Source organism: Hyla sarda, chromosome 4 (assembly GCF_029499605.1).
Source record: "Hyla sarda isolate aHylSar1 chromosome 4, aHylSar1.hap1, whole genome shotgun sequence".
NCBI lineage: Eukaryota > Metazoa > Chordata > Amphibia > Anura > Hylidae > Hyla > Hyla sarda.
Window position 1 is genome coordinate 402,758,805 of NC_079192.1, and position 19,484 is coordinate 402,778,288.

Below are 19,484 nucleotides of genomic sequence, written 5' to 3' on the forward strand. Positions count from 1 at the left end.
TATATATATATATATATATATATATATATATATAATTATATATATATATATATATATATATATTTATAATAACACAATGGAAAAGGAGAAAAAGGAATAGCACTACTTGCGGTTACTTATAGAGCTGATAGGGTTAAACTTCAACTGAACAGCTCACACGGAGGCGGGTCTGAAAAGGCCGTCAGCTATGGTGGTGCTGGGAAGATCCGAACATAGGAAAAATCAACGTGCATAGAAGATAGATTCAAAGATGAAATATCCGCACTCACCGTTAGGTTAGCGACAGCCAGCTCCTAGGAATCAATGATGGTTAGACTGACGGAACGGGGACCATGCTGTAACGGGCGCTCAGGTGTGAGGCGATAACCGGTTATTTCGCGCTATGTGCGCTTCGTCCGGCCGGACGAAGCGCACATAGTGCGAAATAACCGGTTATCGCCTCACACCTGAGCGCCCGTTACAGCATGGTCCCCGTTCCGTCAGTCTAACCATCATTGATTCCTAGGAGCTGGCTGTCGCTAACCTAACGGTGAGTGCGGATATTTCATCTTTGAATCTATCTTCTATGCACATTGATATTTATATTTATACTGATAGAGAAAAGGATAGCACTCACCACTTCAGGTAGCTTTGGACGTATTTTCTTTATTGCATATCAATCCAAAAAGTGACGGCGTGCAGTGGATAGCAGAGGTGCAGCGGGCGCGGGCGCCGGAGTGCTCTCAGCAATGACGACGGGCGTCATTGCTGAGAGCACTCCGGCGTCCGCTACACCTCTGCTATCCACTGCACGCCGTCACTTTTTGGATTGATATGCAATAAAGAAAACACATCCAAAGCTACCCGAAGTGGTGAGTGCTATCCTTTTCTCTATCAGTATACATTGTACCTGCGCTATGTCCACTCATGGATTTAGCACCCCACTAGCTCCTGCATAGGGATTAACCATTCACTCGGAGAATTGGGTTACAGTGCCGGATTAACGGACTTTCTCTATCATAAGACATATATATATATTTATACATACATATATTCTGACCCCTACCCTATAACTTTTTTATTTTGCCGTATATAGGGCTGTATGTGGGCTTATTTTATGTGCCCTGTAGTTTTTTTTGTGTGTGCCCTGTGCAGAGGAAAAGTTGACCAGTTGCCAACTTTAGCAACCAATTAGATTGAATCTTTTATTTTTCAAAGGCCTTTTTAAAAATTGAAGAAGCGATCTGATTGGTTGCTATGGGCAACTGTTCACCTTTAACTCTACACAGGTTTTGATAAATCTTTTCAAAAATTTTATTTTTTTTACCGTACGGTGAATGGTGTAAATTTAAAACTTATATAGGGAATGGCAAAATTGCATTTTTTTTTCTATTTACACAAAATAAAAGGATTATGAAAAATGAAACAATAAGATATTTATGAACCCCAAAATGGTGGCATGTAAAAGTTAAACTTTTCATACTAAAGGACAAGCCCTCATAAAGGCTTTATTAATGAAAACAAATGAAATGACATTATTTGGAAGGCGGAGATGAAAAGAGGAAGAAAAAAAATTCATGTTATATCTTCCAAAAACAGCGCCACACCTATAATTGTGTGATAGTTCAAATTGGCTCCCACTGAAATGAGCTGCAATATCACAAACAACCTGAGGATAGGTGTGTCGCTTATTTATTTATTTATTTTAATATTATTGCCACTGCTGCCCCAGTTGAATGACGCTGATCTCCTGTCACAGGAGTGGACATGATAAATGTGTTTATGCAAAATAGATGTATGCAGGTATGTATGATAGATGTGTGCATGCATCTTAGATGTATGTATGTTTGTGTGTGTGTATGATAGATGTATGTATGATCAATGTATGTTAGAAATGTGTATTTATAATAGATGAATGCATGATAGATGTATTTATGTATAATAGATGTGTGCATGCATGATATATGTATTTAAGATAGATGTATGATAGATGTGTGGATGTATGTATGATAGATGTATGTATAATAGATGTGTGCATGCATTATATAAGTATGTAAAATAGATGTATGATAGATGTGTGTATGTATAATAGATGTAGGTATGATAGATGTGTGTATGCATGATGGATGTAGGTATGATAGATGTATGTAAAATAGATGTATGCATGTATGTATGATAGATGTGTGCATGCATGATATATGTATGTAAGGTAAATGTATGTGTGATAGATGTATGTATGATACATGATGATATATGTATGCATGTGTGTTTGATAGATGTGTGTGTGTGTATAAGGCCAGGTTCACGCCCTGCTCATGACGAAGTTCAGGCTGGTGGCCATTTTGCTGGAGACCGGTATAAGAAGCATAGCGGAGCCAGACCTCTTCAGTCTTGTAGAAGTTCCTGATGAGAGGATGCACAGCAGACTACGCGTGCAGAGAGGCTGCAAGTTGCTGCGGCCGCGGCGCAGATGTTCCAGGAGCTAGCAGATCATCTGCAGAGATTCTCCATCGGGACCAAAGACGCCCACCTGAAGGTTCCTTCGCCTGAGGAGGATGGGGATTGACCTGCGACCCCGGCGGACGGTGCGCTGAAGACTTCACAAGAACCGTCACCGGTGAGGCTGTCACCCCATCACCGGACCTAGGGATCCTGGGCGGAGATCTACACGGAGGAGTCAGAAGTGGGGAACACAGGGGTCCGTCTTGGTTCCTGTTCTATTTAATATATTCATTAATGACCTTGTAGAGGGGTTGAATCTTTGCAGATGATACTAAACTCTGCAAAACGGTATACACTATAGAGGACAGTGCACTATTACAAATGGATCTGGATAGGTTGGAGGTTTGGGCTGGGAAGTGGCAGATGAGGTTCAACACTGATAAATGTAAGGTAATGCACATGGGGAGGAAAAATCTGGCTTGGGGTTATGTATTAAATGGGAGCACACTTGGGATGACTGATGTGGAAAAGGACTTGGGAGTCTTAATTATCAGTAAATTTAGCTGTAGTGACCAGTGTCAGGCAGCTGCTGCCAAGGCAAATAAAATCATGGGGTGCATCAATAGGGGCATAGATGCCCACGACAAGGAAATAATTCTACCGCTGTACAAATCACTAGTCAAACCACACATAAAATACTGTGTACAGTAGTGTTGCTCGCGAATATTCGCAATACGAATTTTATTCGCGAATATCGCATATTCGCGAATTCGCGAATATTCGCAAATATAGCACTATATATTCGTAATTACGAATATTCTTTTTTTTTTTTTTTTTTTTTACAGTACACATCACAGTGATCATCCCTCTCTGCTTCCAGCTTGTGTGGTGTAAAGAAGGCTGTAATACTACTGTGTGAGACTGGTGTGCGAATTTTCGCATATGCGAATGTTTGCTTGTGCAGGTTTTCATATATGCAAATTTTCGTTTGTTAATTTTCGCATACGCGAATATTTGCCCATGCCAAAATAAAACGCGAATATTCGCGAATATATGACGAATATTCGTCGATATATTCGCGAATATTCGCAAATTCGAATATGGCCTATGCCGCTCAACATTAGTGTACAGTACTGGGCACCAGTGTACAAGAAAGATATAGTGGAGCTGGAGAGGGTTCAAAGACGGGCAACCAGAGTAGTACGGGGAATGGGAGGACTACAGTACCCAGAAAGATTATCAGAATTAGGGTTATTTAGTTTAGAAAAAAGAAGGCTTAGGGGCGACCTAATAACAATGTATAAATATATCAGGGGGCAGTACAGAGATCTCTCCATGATCTATTCATATCCAGGACTGTATCTATAACAAGGGGGCATCCTCTACGTCTAGAGGAAAGAAGGTTTCTACACCAGCACAGACGGGGGTTCTTTACTGTAAGAGCAGTGAGACTGTGGAATTCTCTCCCGGAGGAGGTGGTCATGGTGAACTCTGTAAAGGAGTTCAAAAGGGGTCTGGATGCATTTTTGGAGAATAATAACATCGCTGGTTATGGATTTTAGATTCATAGGGACAGAATGTTGATCCAGGGATTTATTCTGATGCCATATTTGGAGTCTGGAAGGAATTTTTACCTCTAGTAAGAGGTTTTTTTTTTCCTTCCTCTGGATCAACTCAGTAGGGACTCATTAGGGATATAGGTTGAACTTGATGGACTTTGGTCTTTTTTCAGCCTTATGAACTATGTTACTATAATAGAGCTAGGGCTGAAAAAAAACACTGCTGATTAAAATATCACATAAGCCTAAATCCTGATGTTTCACTGTAGATGTTTCACAGGAGACCCAGCTTCATCAGAGGACTGGCGGCTACACTAGCCGCCAGTCCTCTGATGAAGCTGAGTCTCCAGTGAAATGTCAGTTTGATGTCCCAGTACAGGTACACGGTCCTGTACTACCTGTAGGCCCTGTCAGGTTGAGTCCCTCAGTAACCTGGGGGCTCTCCTGCAGTGTCTCCCCTTGTTCTCCTGTTGGTTTAATAATTGTGGTGTATGTTCCTTTAATGCATTGACAGGATCCTATGTCTAGATAGTCTCAAGGACCTGTGGGAGGTCTAAAGGACCTGTATGTAAGTTGGTCACATGTTATGTTAAGTCACATGATCTGTTGTCACATGTACTCCCAGAGAGCACCAACTTTAACCTATGACCCACAGCTTGACCAATGGGCTTTAGTACAGCACCCCACTATATAAAGGGGCGGCCATTTGCAATTCTAGCTCTTAGACCCTACCATTTGATCTGAGAACAAGTCTTTGCTGAAGCAGCAGCTACCAGAGATCTCAGGACAAGTGTTCAGCATCTGAAAGGCCACAAAGCTAAAGTCTCTCCAGTAAGTCTACAAGTCTATGTCTGCTGCTTCTGAAACTAGTCAAGTCCTGCACATAGTACGAGTCAAGTCTAATTACAAGTCAAATTAATTACAAGTATATTGGTCCAGCAAGCTGCGAGGTCCTCTGGGTACTGACCACCTCTCTGGGAATTCTGGCCTTAGCTGTGAAGATAATTACACCTGTCTTATACTCAGTAAAGCCTCCGTTTAACCATAATTGGTTATGGACTCTTTATTCACTACTAGCCCATGGGATAGCGGAGAATCCGGACGTGTGGTGTTCCGGAACCCAAAAACCACACTGGCGTCACGAACACATAGGGTTTAATACCATCCGACCCCAGGGGTTAATAACATCCGATCCCACCACTCACACCGCAATGTGACATTTTTATTCAGCAGCAGGGTTTTTTTTGTCAGCCCTAACTCTATTATTTATCAGCCACTTGAGTGGCCCACAAGATATAGTGGCACGCCGATACTTTGGCAGTAATATGAACATCCATTGGAAACAAGTGTATGACTAGCTGTGTGTGATACTGACACCTAGTGGTGTTTAGGTGAATTACTACATCTGTCTTTCACCATTATATTTTAAGTATTTAATTAAGGTTACATTTTATTATATTTATTTGGGGGGTTTCTAGTTTAGGGTACCCCTTGGAGGTTGTCCCCCGCACTTTTTGATACTGGTATTGCCCTGTTTCCCCTCCGGGGTTTGTTGTTAGGACTTGACACATCACACTCCTTACTAGTGTTGCTCAAGAATATTCGCAATTCGAATATTATTCGCGAATATCGCATATTCGCGAATTCGCGAATTTCGCGAATATAGCGCTATATATTCATAATTACGAATATTCGTATGTTTTTTTTTTTTTTGTTTTTTTTTTCACAGTACACATCACAGTGATCACCCCTCTCTGCTTCCAGCTTGTGTGGTGTAAAGAAGGCTCTAAAGAAGGGCTGTGTAGTGTAGTCTTTAACTAGGTACTGTATGCACTATTTATCTGGGCTGTGTAGTGTAGTCTTTACTTAGGCATTGTGTGCACTATTTATCTCAGCTGTGTAGTGTAGTCTTTACCTAGGCATTGTGTGCTCTATTTATCTGGGCTGTGTAGTGTAGTCTTTACCTAGGCACTGTGTGCACTATTTATCTGGGCTGTGTAGTGTAGTCTTTACTTAGGCATTGTGTGCACTATTTATCTCAGCTGTGTAGTGTAGTCTTTACCTAGGCACTGTGTGCTCTATTTATCTGGGCTGTGTAGTGTAGTCTTTACCTAGGCACTGTGTGCACTATTTATCTGGGCTGTGTAGTGTAGTCTTTACCTAGGCATTGTGTGCACTATTTATCTGGGCTGTGTAGTGTAGTCTTTACTTAGGCATTGTGTGCACTATTTATCTCAGCTGTGTAGTGTAGTCTTTACCTAGGCACTGTGTGTACTATTTATCTGGCCTGTGTAGTGTAGTCTTTACTAGGCATTGTGTGTACTATTTATCTGGCCTGTGTAGTGTAGTCTTTAACTAGGCACTGTGTGCTCTATTTATCTGGGCTGTGTAGTGTAGTCTTTACCTAGGCACTGTGTGCACTATTTATCTGGGCTGTGTAGGGTAGTCTTTACCTAGTCATTGTGTGCACTATTTATCTGGGCTGTGTAGTGTAGTCTTTAAGCACTGTGTGCACTATTTATCTTGGCTGTTAGGTGTAGTTTTTACCTAGGCACTGTGTGCACTATCTATCTGGGCTGTGTAGTGTAGCCTTTACCTAGGCACCGTGTGTACTATTTATCTGGCCTGTGTAGTGTAGTCTTTACCTAGTCATTGTGTGCACTATTTATCTGGGCTGTGTAGTGTAGTCTTTTCCTAGTCATTGTGTGAACTATTTATCTGGGCTGTTTAGTGTAGTTTCTACCTAGGCACTGTGTGCACTATTTATCTGGGCTGTGTAGTGTAGTCTTTACCTAGTCATTGTGTGCACTATTTATCTGGGCTGTGTAGTGTAGTCTTTAACTAGGCAACTGTGTTCACTATTTATCTGGGCTGTGTAGTCTTTAACTAGGCAATGTGTGCACTATTTCTCTCAGCTGTGTAATGTAGTCTTTAAGCATTGTGTGCACTATTTATCTGGGCTGTGTAGTGTAGTCATTACCTAGGCATTGTGTGCACTATTTATCTGGGCTGTTTAGTGTGGTTTTTACCTAGGCATTGTGTGCACTATTTATCTGGGCTGTTTAGTGTAGTTTTTACTTAGGCACTGTGTGCACTATTTATCTGGGCTGTGTAGTGTCGTTTTTAACTAGGCACTGTGTGCACTATTTATCTGGGCTGTGTAGTGTAGTCTTTACCTAGGCACTGTGTGCACTATTTATCTGGCCTGTGTAGTGTAGTCTTTACCTAGGCATTGTGTGTACTATTTATCTGGCCTGTGTAGTGTAGTCTTTAACTAGGCACTGTGTGCTCTATTTATCTGGGCTGTGTAGTGTAGTCTTTACCTAGGCACTGTGTGCACTATTTATCTGGGCTGTGTAGGGTAGTCTTTACCTAGGCATTGTGTGCACTATTTATCTGGGCTGTGTAGTGTAGTCTTTACCTAGTCATTGTGTGCACTATTTATCTGGGCTGTGTAGTGTTTAAGCATTGTGTGCACTATTTATCTGGGCTGTTAGGTGTAGTTTTTACCTAGGCACTGTGTGCACTATCTATCTGGGCTGTGTAGTGTAGCCTTTACCTAGGCACCGTGTGTACTATTTATCTGGCCTGTGTAGAGTAGTCTTTACCTAGTCATTGTGTGCACTATTTATCTGGGCTGTGTAGTGTAGTCTTTTCCTAGTCATTGTGTGAACTATTTATCTGGGCTGTTTAGTGTAGTTTCTACCTAGGCACTGTGTGCACTATTTATCTGGGCTGTATAGTGTAGTCTTTACCTAGTCATTGTGTGCACTATTTATCTGGGCTGTGTAGTGTAGTCTTTAACTAGGCAACTGTGTTCACTATTTATCTGGGCTGTATAGTGTAGTCTTTAACTAGGCAATGTGTGCACTATTTCTCTCAGCTGTGTAATGTAGTCTTTAAGCATTGTGTGCACTATTTATCTGGGCTGTGTAGTGTAGTCATTACCTAGGCATTGTGTGCACTATTTATCTGGGCTGTTTAGTGTAGTTTTTACCTAGGCATTGTGTGCACTATTTATCTGGGCTGTGTAGTGTCGTTTTTAACTAGGCACTGTGTGCACTATTTATCTGGGCTGTTTAGTGTAGTTTTTACCTAGGCACTGTGTGCACTATTTATCTGGGCTGTGTAGTGTAGTTTTTAACTAGGCACTGTGTGCACTATTTATCTGGGCTGTGTAGTGTAAATTTTAACTAGGCATTGTGTGCACTATTTATCTGGGCTGTGTAGTGTAGTCTTTACCTAGGCACTGTGTGCACTATTTATCTGGGCTGTGTAGTGTAGTCTTTACCTAGGCATTGTGTGCACTATTTATCTGGGCTGTGTAGTGTAGTCTTTACCTAGGCATTGTGTGCACTATTTATCTGGGCTGTGTAGTGTAGTCTTTACCTAGGCATTGTGTGCACTATTTATCTGGGCTGTGTAGTGTAGTCTTTACCTAGGCACTGTGTGCTCTATTTATCTGGGCTGTGTAGTGTAGTCTTTACCTAGGCACTGTGTGCACTATTTATCTGGGCTGTGTAGTGTAGTCTTTACCTAGGCATTGTGTGCACTATTTATCTGGGCTGTGTAGTGTAGTCTTTACCTAGGCATTGTGTGCACTATTTATCTGGGCTGTGTAGTGTAGTCTTTACCTAGGCATTGTGTGCACTATTTATCTGGGCTGTGTAGTGTAGTCTTTACCTAGGCACTGTGTGCTCTATTTATATGGGCTGTGTAGTGTAGTCTTTACCTAGGCACTGTGTGCACTATTATCTGGGCTGTGTAGTGTAATCTTTAACTGGAGACTGAGTGCACTATTTATCTGGACAGTGCAAGGCAGTTTCTAACTGGGTACTGTGCACTATTTATCTGAGCACTGTGTAAGGAAAGACTGTAGCATCTATTTCAGATGTCAATATGATGCTAGTGTTCTGGGCACTTGATGCTTCTATAAAGCACTCTATGGACTATTTATCTGGGCACAGTGTGGCACTATCTGGACTTTTCAATGCCTTGTACCGAAATTTTGCTGGTGTCAGGGAGACCTGGTGGTCTAGAGTGGTCAATATGTTCATAGCTGATGCCCGGTAGGTACCCACACACCTCGTGTTGTGGAATGATGGTTCCACCATGGCTGCCATTCATAACAGAGCATGACGCCCATGAAGGGTAAAAAGGGGAAATGTTTACAGTCAAATTTTAAGAAATCCTGAAAAACCCATTGACTTACAGAGTCTATATTTGACATAAAGAGTAACCATACAGACAAAAATACCAAAAACCTTTATCTGTGGTCAAAAGCAACCCGCTATGGCTTGCTTAATATGAAGGTGTAGGTCTCCTACCAAAACCTCAGCTCAGGGTGAAGAGTGGACCATACTATAAAGCAGTGGTCTCCAACCTGCGGACCTCCAGATGTTGCAAAACTATAACTCCCAGCATGCCCGGACAGCCGTTGGCTGTCTGGGCATGCTGGAAGTTGTAGTTTTGCAACATCTGGAGGTCTGCAGGTTTAAGACCATTGCTATAAAGTAAACCAGGCCATAAGTCACCATGAAGTTTTGTTTAACCTCCTTGTAGTGCTGCGGTCTGTCCACAAGATGGCGGTATGGTTATATGGATGGCACTTCTATTCAGCAGTGATTTTACTGACATTTATGGTACAAGCTGTAAGCGCCTACATCTACCATACATGTAAGGGCATGGCACTGGTTCAGAAATAGGTCAGTAAATATAAAAGACATAGCATGGCACTGGTTGGGCAGTGCATAGATTGGCAGTTTTGCTGGTATCAGAAGGGCAGAGCACTGGTTTTGCAGTCCTGGGTGTGCAGTGCCACCTGTAAGTGGGAGGACGGCGTAGATTGAGCATTTAGTTAGGAGAGACCATAGACTCATGGCACAGGGTGCTGGGCATTGGTAGGTTGTGCAGTTGGTGAGGACAGTCCATAGACTGGATTGGAGGGCAGGGGATGACAGGGTGGGCAACAGTGCATGCTGAATATGGGGACTATGCGCAAAGCAGGCAGTAGTGTATATAGTGACAGGGTGGGCAGAGCAGGCAGTAGTGTATATAGTGACAGGGTGGGCAGAACAGGCAGTAGTGTATATAGTGACAGGGTGGGCAGAACAGGCAGTAGTGTATATAGTGACAGGGTGGGCAGAACAGGCAGTAGTGTATATAGTGACAGGGTGGGCAGAACAGGCAGTAGTGTATATAGTGACAGGGTGGGCAGAGCAGACAGCAGTGTATATAGTGACAGGGTGGGCAGAGCAGGCAGCAGTGTATATAGTGACAGGGTGAGCAGAGCAGGCAGCAGTGTATATAGTGACAGGGTGGGCAGAGCAGGCAGCAGTGTATATAGTGACAGGGTGGGCAGAGGAGGAAGTAGTGTATATAGTGACAGGGTGGGCAGAGGAGGCAGTAGTGTATATAGTGACAGGGTGGGCCGAGCAGGCAGCAGTGTATATAGTACAGGGTGGGCAGAGCAGGCAGCAATGTATATAGTGACAGGGTGGGCAGAGCAGGCAGCAGCGTATATAGTGACAGGGTGGGCAGAGCAGGCAGAAGTGTATATAGTGACAGGGTGGGCAGAGCAGGCAGCAGTGTATATAGTGACAGGGTGGGCAGAGGAGGAAGTAGTGTATATAGTGACAGGGTGGGCAGAGGAGGCAGTAGTGTATATAGTGACAGGGTGGGCCGAGCAGGCAGCAGTGTATATAGTACAGGGTGGGCAGAGCAGGCAGTAGTGTATATAGTGACAGGGTGGGCAGAGCAGGCAGCAGTGTATATAGTACAGGGTGGGCAGAGCAGGCAGCAGTGTATATAGTGACAGGGTGGACAGAGCAGGCAGCAGTGTATATAGTGACAGGGTGGGCAGAGCAGGCAGCAGTGTATATAGTGACAGGGTGGGCAGAGCAGGCAGCAGTGTATATAGTATAGGGTGGGCAGAGCAGGCAGCAGTGTATATAGTACAGGGTGGGCAGAGCAGGCAGCAGCGTATATAGTGACAGGGTGGGCAGAGCAGGCAGCAGCGTATATAGTGACAGGGTGGGCAGAGCAGGCAGAAGTGTATATAGTACAGGGTGGGCAGAGCAGGCAGTAGTGTATATAGTACAGGGTGGGCAGAGCAGGCAGCAGTGTATATAGTACAGGGTGGGCAGAGCAGGCAGCAGTGTATATAGTGACAGGGTGGGCAGTGCAAGCAGCAGTGTATATAGTGACAGGGTGGGCAGAGCAGGCAGTAGTGTATATAGTGACAGGGTGGGCAGAGCAGGCAGCAGTGTATATAGTGACAGGGTGGGCAGAGCAGGCAGCAGTCTATATATTGACAGGGTGGGCAGAGGAGGCAGTAGTGTATATAGTGACAGGGTGGGCAGAGCAGGCAGCAGTGTATATAGTGACAGGGTGGGCAGTGCAAGCAGCAGTGTATATAGTGACAGGGTGGGCAGTGCAAGCAGCAGTGTATATAGTGACAGGGTGGGCAGAGCAAGCAGTAGTGTATATAGTACAGGGTGGGCAGAGCAGGCAGCAGTGCATATAGTGACAGGGTGGGCAGAGCAGGCAGTAGTGTATATAATACAGGGTGGGCAGAGCAGGCAGTAGTGTATATAGTGACAGGGTGGGCAGAGCAGGCAGTAGTGTATATAGTGACAGGGTGAGCAGAGCAGGCAGCAGTGTATATAGTGACAGGGTGGACAGAGCAGGCAGCAGTGTATATAGTACAGGGTGAGCAGAGCAGGCAGCAGTGTATATAGTACAGGGTGGGCAGAGCAGGCAGCAGTGTATATAGTACAGGGTGGGCAGAGCAGGCAGCAGTGTATATAGTGACAGGGTGGGCAGTGCAAGCAACAGTGTATATAGTGACAGGGTGGGCAGAGCAGACAGCAGTGTATATAGTGACAAGGTGGGCAGAGCAGGCAGCAGTGTATATAGTGACAGGGTGGGCAGAGCAGGCAGCAGTGTATATAGTGACAGGGTGGGCAGTGCAGGCAGCAGTGTATATAGTGACAGGGTGGGCAGAGCAGGCAGCAGTGTATATAGTGACAGGGTGGGCAGAGCAGGCAGCAGTGTATATAGTACAGGGTGGGCAGAGCAGGCAGCAGTGTATATAGTACAGGGTGGGCAGAGCAGGCAGCAGTGTATATAGTGACAGGGTGGGCAGTGCAAGCAGCAGTGTATATAGTGACAGGGCGGGCAGAGCAGGCAGTAGTGTATATAGTGACAGGGTGGGCAGAGCAGGCAGCAGTGTATATAGTGAAAGGGTGGGCAGAGCAGGCAGCAGTCTATATATTGACAGGGTGGGCAGAGGAGGCAGTAGTGTATATAGTACAGGGTGGGCAGAGCAGGCAGCAGTGTATATAGTACAGGGTGTGCAGAGCAGGCAGCAGTGTATATAGTACAGGGTGGGCAGAGCAGGCAGCAGTGTATATAGTGACAGGGTGGGCAGAGCAGGCAGCAGTGTATATAGTATAGGGTGGGCAGAGCAGGCAGCAGTGTATATAGTGACAGGGTGGGCAGAGCAGGCAGTAGTGTATATAATACAGGGTGGGTAGAGCAGGCAGTAGTGTATATAGTGGCAGGTTGGGCAGAGCAGGCAGCAGTGTAGTGACAGGGTGGGCAGAGCAGGCAGCAGTGTATATAGTACAGGGTGGGCAGAGCAGGCAGCAGTGTATATAGTGACAGGGTGAGCAGAGCAGGCAGCAGCGTATATAGTGACAGGGTGGGCAGAGCAGGAAGCAGTGTATATAGTGACAGGGTGGGCAGAGCAGGCAGTAGTGTATATAGTGACAGGGTGGGCAGAGCAGGAAGCAGTGTATATAGTACAGGGTGGGCAGAGCAGGCAGTAGTGTATATAGTGACAGGGTGGGCAGAGCAGGCAGCAGTGTATATAGTGACAGGGTGAGCAGAGCAGGCAGCAGTGTATATAGTGACAGGATAGGCAGAGCAGGCAGTAGTGTATATAGTGACAGGGTGAGCAGAGCAGGCAGCAGTGTATATAGTGACAGGGTGGGCAGAGCAGGCAGTAGTGTATATAGTGACAGGGTGGGCAGAGCAGGCAGCAGTGTATATAGTTACAGAATAGGCAGAGCAGGCAGCAGTGTATATAGTGACAGGGTTGGCAGAGCAGGCAGCAGTGTATATAGTGACAGGGTGGGCAGAGCAGGCAGTAGTGTATATAGTGACAGGGTGGGCAGAGCAGGCAGTAGTGTATATAGTGACAGGGTTGGCAGAGCAGGCAGCAGTGTATATAGTGACAGGGTGGGAAGAGCAGGCAGCAGCGTATATAGTCACAGGGTGGGCAGAGCAGGCAGCAGTTTATATAGTGACAGGGTGGGCAGAGCAGGAGGTGGGCACGGTTCGGGCGGTCCTGTGGGCACGGTTCGGGCGGTCCTGTGGGTAGAGGTTCGGGCGGTCCTGTGGGTGGAGGTGGGCACGGTTCGGGCGGTCCTGTGGGTGGAGGTTCGGGCGGTCCTGTGGGTGGAGGTGGGCACGGTTCGGGCGGTCCTGTGGGTAGAGGTTCGGGCGGTCCTGTGGGTGGAGGTGGGCACGGTTCGGGCGGTCCTGTGGGTGGAGGTGGGCACGGTTCGGGCGGTCCTGTGGGTGGAGGTGGGCACGGTTCGGGCGGTCCTGTGGGTGGAGGTGGGCACGGTTCGGGCGGTCCTGTGGGTGGAGGTGGGCACGGTTCGGGCGGTCCTGTGGGTAGAGGTTCGGGCGGTCCTGTGGGTGGAGGTGGGCACGGTTCGGGCGGTCCTGTGGGTGGAGGTGGGCACGGTTCGGGCGGTCCTGTGGCAGCCCCCGGGAGGGCAGAACCCGCCTCCCATAATCCTCTTCCCGTCCCGCATGCTCAGAGCTCCAGTCCCAAGCAGCATGGCCGAGCCCGGCTCCCAGCAGGATGAGGGTTACTCTCACTTCGTAGCCCTGCATCAGGGGGCCCTGCTGGCATCAGGGGTGCCCAAGTTATACTGGCCGAACCTGTACCGGAAGCTGGAGGGGGAGGTACGGGGCCGGGCGGGGAGGGTGCGGGGGGCACAGTGCTGTGTAAGGGGAGGATTAGGGGGGTGACATATGTAACAGGTGGGTGACATCATGGAGGGTTAGGGGTTAATGCGCAATCAGTGCCCACATGGGGGGATGACAGCTGCACCCTATGGGTGACTGTGCAAACAATGGGGTTAAGTTGCACCAAGGGGCTCTTCATATTAACCCTATCTAAACTAGATAACTGGCCCCTGTATCCGTATAGGAGAAAGCAACTTAAAGGGGCACTCCGGGGCACTGTGTTATGCCAAGTGCAAAGGTGGGGTATTAGTGCCCCAGTGATTGGAGTTTTGGGATGAATGCAGTGACCCTATATACTGGCTGACAACCTCCGCAGACAACTGTTTCCCAATCTGGGGCTCTCCAGCTGTTGCAAAACTACAACTCCCATCATGCCCTGACAGCCGAAGGCTGTCAGGGCATGATGGGAGTTGTAGTTTTGCAACAGTCGAGAGCCACAGGTTGGGTTTCATTGAATCTTATATATATTATATGTCAACTAAAAATATATATATTAGAGTTTAAAGGGGTACTCCAGTGGAAAACCTTTATTTTATTTATTTTTTATCAACTAGTGCCAGAAAGTTAAACAAATTTGTAAATGACGTCTATTAAAAAATCTTAATCCTTCCAGTACTTATCAGCTGCTGTATGCTCCACAGGAAGTTCTTTTCTTTTTGGATTTCTTTTCTGTCATGACCACAGTGCTCTATGCTGACACCTCTGTCCGTGTCAGGAACAGTCAAGAGCAGCATAGGTTTGCCATGGGGATTTTCTCCTGCTCTGGACAATTCCAGATACGGGCATCAGGTGTCAGCAGAGAGCACTGTGGACAAGAGAAAAAAGAAGTTCAAAAAGAAAATAATTTCCTCTGTAGCATACAGCCATTAAAACAAAAAAGTACTGGAAGGGTAAAGATTTTTTTAATAGAAGTAATTTACAAATCTGTTTAATTTTCTGGCACCAGTTGATATAAAAAAAAAAAAAAAATTCCACCGGAGTACCCCTTTAAGGATGTGCCGATACCGACAATCTCCGCTGCCCGAGAGTAACGCAATCCGGGGTTGTCCCATGCAAATCTATGAAACTGCTGGTACATCTCCAGATGGCGTTACTCTCGGGCTGCTGAGATTGCCCTGGTGTTGTAAACTGCCTTTCACGTCATGGTAAAGTATAATTTAACTGTCCGGCAGGCAGGTGCAAAGAAATAGTGCTGGGGCAGGGAGAGGAGACAAGGTGGGTACTGGAGAGAAGATTTATTGTGGGAGGCGAGGAGAGGGCCATATTGGAGCTCTTTAGGAGATAAGGAAAGCTGGATGGCATGCATGCTGTATATTATCCAGCTTTTCCAGTCTCCTGAAGCCTAAGCCTAAGAGTGATAGGTTGTTCCCTGCAGCATCAAGGGAGCAACCTATTAGTAGTGGGGTTTCAGGAGACTGGAAAAGTTGGGTAATATGCAGTATACGTGCCACACAGCTTTCTTCATCTCCTAAAGAGCTCCATTATGGCTGCTTTACCAGCAGGAGACTGGGAGAGCTGGGTGGCAGGCAGTACACAGCGCAGGGCTCAAAGTACTCTCCTGCATACCTCACAGCAGAATACAGACTGAAAGGTTTCCAGCGCTTCTATATTAGGGAATTGCTTTTTCGGCAGTCCCCTGATCTGGGTTCTTAGTGACTCTATAGAGGTGGAGCTCCGCTTTTAAGAAGAAGTTGCTCTGCAGCTTTCAGATCCTATATGATTCCTCTGTCCTTCAGGGCATCTTATGTGCCAACTCAGGAGACAGCTGAACAGGCAGAATATGACCCCAGCGATATAGGAATGAAGATAAATACATTAAAAAAAATTGGGGGGCAGTATTTTGAGTCGCGCACCACACTTCCTGTTCAGTGGGCATTTCATACAGACCCTTGCTAAACCAATAATAGTAGTCTGACTCCTGAGTATTTATATGTAAACCATGTTGCTGCGGGTCTAGTACCAGGCCCTGGCATGTTACCTGAGCCCGTCTTGGCAGGATTTATTCTGCAGATGTGTCATGTACAATTAGGTGGCGCACAGACACGTACATTTTGCCTTGGATAACATCCCATTTCTTCAGTTCCTTAAAGAGATAAGACCTTTTAATTGTCAAGCTGTTCTGTGTGGAAACATTTTATTCCTAACTCCAGAGCTGCACTCACTATTCTGGTGGGAGCACTGTGTGCACACATTTCTTTACTCAGTCCTGAGCTGCACTTTCTATTCTGCTGGTTGAGTCATTGTGTGCCTACATTATTTCTACTGTATTATACTCCAAAGCTGCACTCACTATTCTGCTGGTGAGGTCACTGTGTACATACATTACATTACTTATCCTGTACTGATCCTGAGTTATACTCCAGAGCTGTACTCGCTATTCTGCCGGTGGGGGTCACTGTGTACATACATTACATTACTTAACCTGTACTGATCCTGAGTTATATCCTGTATTATACCCCAGAGCTGTACTCACTATTCTGCTGGTGGGATCACTGTGTACATACATTACATTACTTATCCTGTACTGATCCTGAGTTATACTCCAGAGCTGCACTCACTATTCTGCTGGTGGGGTCACTGTGTACATACATTACATTACTGATCCTGTACTGATCCTGAGTTATATCCTGTATTATACCCCAGAGCTGTACTCACTATTCTGCTGGTGAGGTCACTGTGTACATACATTACATTACTTATCCTGTACTGATCCTGAGTTATATCCTGTATTATACTCCAGAGCTGTACTCACTATTCTGCTGGTGAGGACACTGTGTATATATATTACATTACTTATCCTGTACTGATCCTGAGTTATATCCTGTATTATACTTCAGAGCTGTACTCACTATTCTGCTGGTGAGGTCACTGTGTACATACATTACATTACTTATCCTGTACTGATCCTGAGTTATATCCTGTATTATACTCCAGAGCTGCACTCACTATTCTGCTGGTGAGGTCACTGTGTACATACATTACATTACTTATCCTGTACTGATCGTGAGTTACATCCTGTATTATACTCCAGAGCTGCACTCACTATTCTGCTGGTGAGGTCACTGTGTACATACACGACATTACTTATCCTGTACTGATCCTGAGTTACATCCTGTATTATACTTCAGAGCTGTACTCACTATTCTGCTGGTGAGGTCACTGTGTACATACATTACATTACTTATCCTGTACTGATCCTGAGTTATACTCCAGAGCTGTACTCGCTATTCTGCTGGTGGGGGTCACTGTGTACATACATTACATTACTTATCCTGTACTGATCCTGAGTTATACTCCAGAGCTGTACTCACTATTCTGCTGGTGAGGTCACTGTGTACATACATTACATTACTTAACCTGTACTGATCCTGAGTTATATCCTGTATTATACCCCAGAGCTGTACTCACTATTCTGCTGGTGAGGTCACTGTGTACATACATTACATTACTTATCCTGTACTGATCCTGAGTTATATCCTGTATTATACTCCAGAGCTGTACTCGCTATTCTGCTGGTGAGGTCACTGTGTACATACATTACATTACTTATCCTGTACTGATCCTGAGTTATATCCTGTATTATACTCCAGAGCTGTACTCGCTATTCTGCTGGTGAGGTCACTGTGTACATACATTACATTACTTATCCTGTACTGATCCTGAGTTATATCCTGTATTATACTCCAGAGCTGTACTCACTATTCTGCTCGTGGGGTCACTGTGTACATACATTACATTACTTATCCTGTACTGATCCTGAGTTATATCCTGTATTATACTCCAGAGCTGTACTCACTATTCTGCTGGTGAGGTCACTGTATATATATATATATATATATATATTACATTACTTCTCCTGTACTGATCCTGAGTTATATCCTGTATTATACTGCAGAGCTGTACTCACTATTCTGCTGGTGGGGTCACTGTGTACATACATTACATTACTTATCCTGTACTGATCCTGAGTTATATCCTGTATAATACTCCAGAGCTGTACTCACTATTCTGCTGGTGAGGTCACTGTGTACATACATTACATTACTTATCCTGTACTGATCCTGAGTTACATCCTGTATTATACTTCAGAGCTGTACTCACTATTCTGCTGGTGAGGTCACTGTGTATATACATTACATTACTTATCCTGTACTGATCCTGAGTTATATCCTGTATTATACTCCAGAGCTGTACTCACTATTCTGCTGGTGAGGTCACTGTGTACATACATTACATTACTTATCCTGTACTGATCCTGAGTTACATCGTGTATTATACTTCAGAGCTGTACTCACTATTCTGCTGGTGAGGTCACTGTGTACATACATTACTTATCCTGTACTGATCCTGAGTTACATCGTGTATTATACTTCAGAGCTGTACTCACTATTCTGCTGGTGAGGTCACTGTGTACATACATTACATTACTGATCCTGTACTGATCCTGAGTTATATTCTGTATTATACTCCAGAGCTGCAGTCACTATTCTGCTGGTGAGGTCACTGTGTACATACACGACATTACTTATCCTGTACTGATCCTGAGTTACATCCTGTATTATACTTCAGAGCTGTACTCACTATTCTGCTGGTGAGGTCACTGTGTATATACATTACATTACTTATCCTGTACTGATCCTGAGTTATATCCTGTATTATACTTCAGAGCTGTACTCACTATTCTGCTGGTGAGGTCACTGTGTATATACATTACATTACTTATCCTGTACTGATCCTGAGTTACATCGTGTATTATACTTCAGAGCTGTACTCACTATTCTGCTGGTGAGGTCACTGTGTACATACATTACTTATCCTGTACTGATCCTGAGTTACATCGTGTATTATACTTCAGAGCTGCGCTCACTTACTTTGGGAGCTGTAATGCGTTACTTAGAGTAACCTAAGACGTCATATTTTATTTTCCAGATCTTCGATGCTGGGGAGATATTTGGAATAATGCAGGTGGAGGAGGCCGAGGAGGAAGAAGAGGAGGAAGAGCGGGAAGAAATTGAAAGAGAACTGAAGAAGAAACCAAACCCTTGGAATGAACCATCATTTAAAGTAATTGTCACCAATGAACATGGGCTGAGGGCCTCTGACCAGAACAGGTTTGTCATTACTTAAGTACCTTTCTTAAAGGGGTTGTCTCATTTATGGATATCATAGAGACAAGGGGACTTTTTTGGGGGGATCCCCTCCTTTTAGCTAAAGCAGATTACTGCTGAGTAAGATCAGCTCCCGATCTGGACCTCATCACGTGAGTAACCAGCATGTAATACCACATCCCTCCTCTAGGTGTCTCAGAGAACATGTGTGACCTGACAAGCCCTCCAGTGATCAAACCCTGGGCGATCAGACGATTTATTATTTTTTTCTTTCTTGGGGGGATTTGTTCTTCTTTTTACTCCTTTACTTCCACAAACAAAAATGGCAAAAACATTATATATTTTTTATCTA

General features: G+C 45.0%; 1 protein-coding gene across 3 annotated transcripts in view; it reads left to right on the forward strand.

Moving 5' to 3' along the window:
* Positions 1-13,666: 13,666 nt before the first annotated feature.
* The window catches only part of TTLL12 (tubulin tyrosine ligase like 12), a 41,458-nt gene continuing 35,640 nt past the window's right edge, over positions 13,667-19,484 (forward strand). The window contains exons 1-2 of one of the 3 annotated variants that reach the window (XM_056569518.1): positions 13,667-13,961; positions 18,954-19,135. In XM_056569518.1, coding sequence (XP_056425493.1) covers positions 13,806-13,961; positions 18,954-19,135 — 338 coding nt within the window. In that variant the 5' untranslated portion in view covers positions 13,667-13,805. Of the gene's footprint in view, positions 13,962-13,989; positions 14,040-15,916; positions 16,054-18,953; positions 19,136-19,484 lie in introns of those variants that run through there. The other 2 variants (XM_056569519.1, XM_056569520.1) reach the window with 2 other exon arrangements.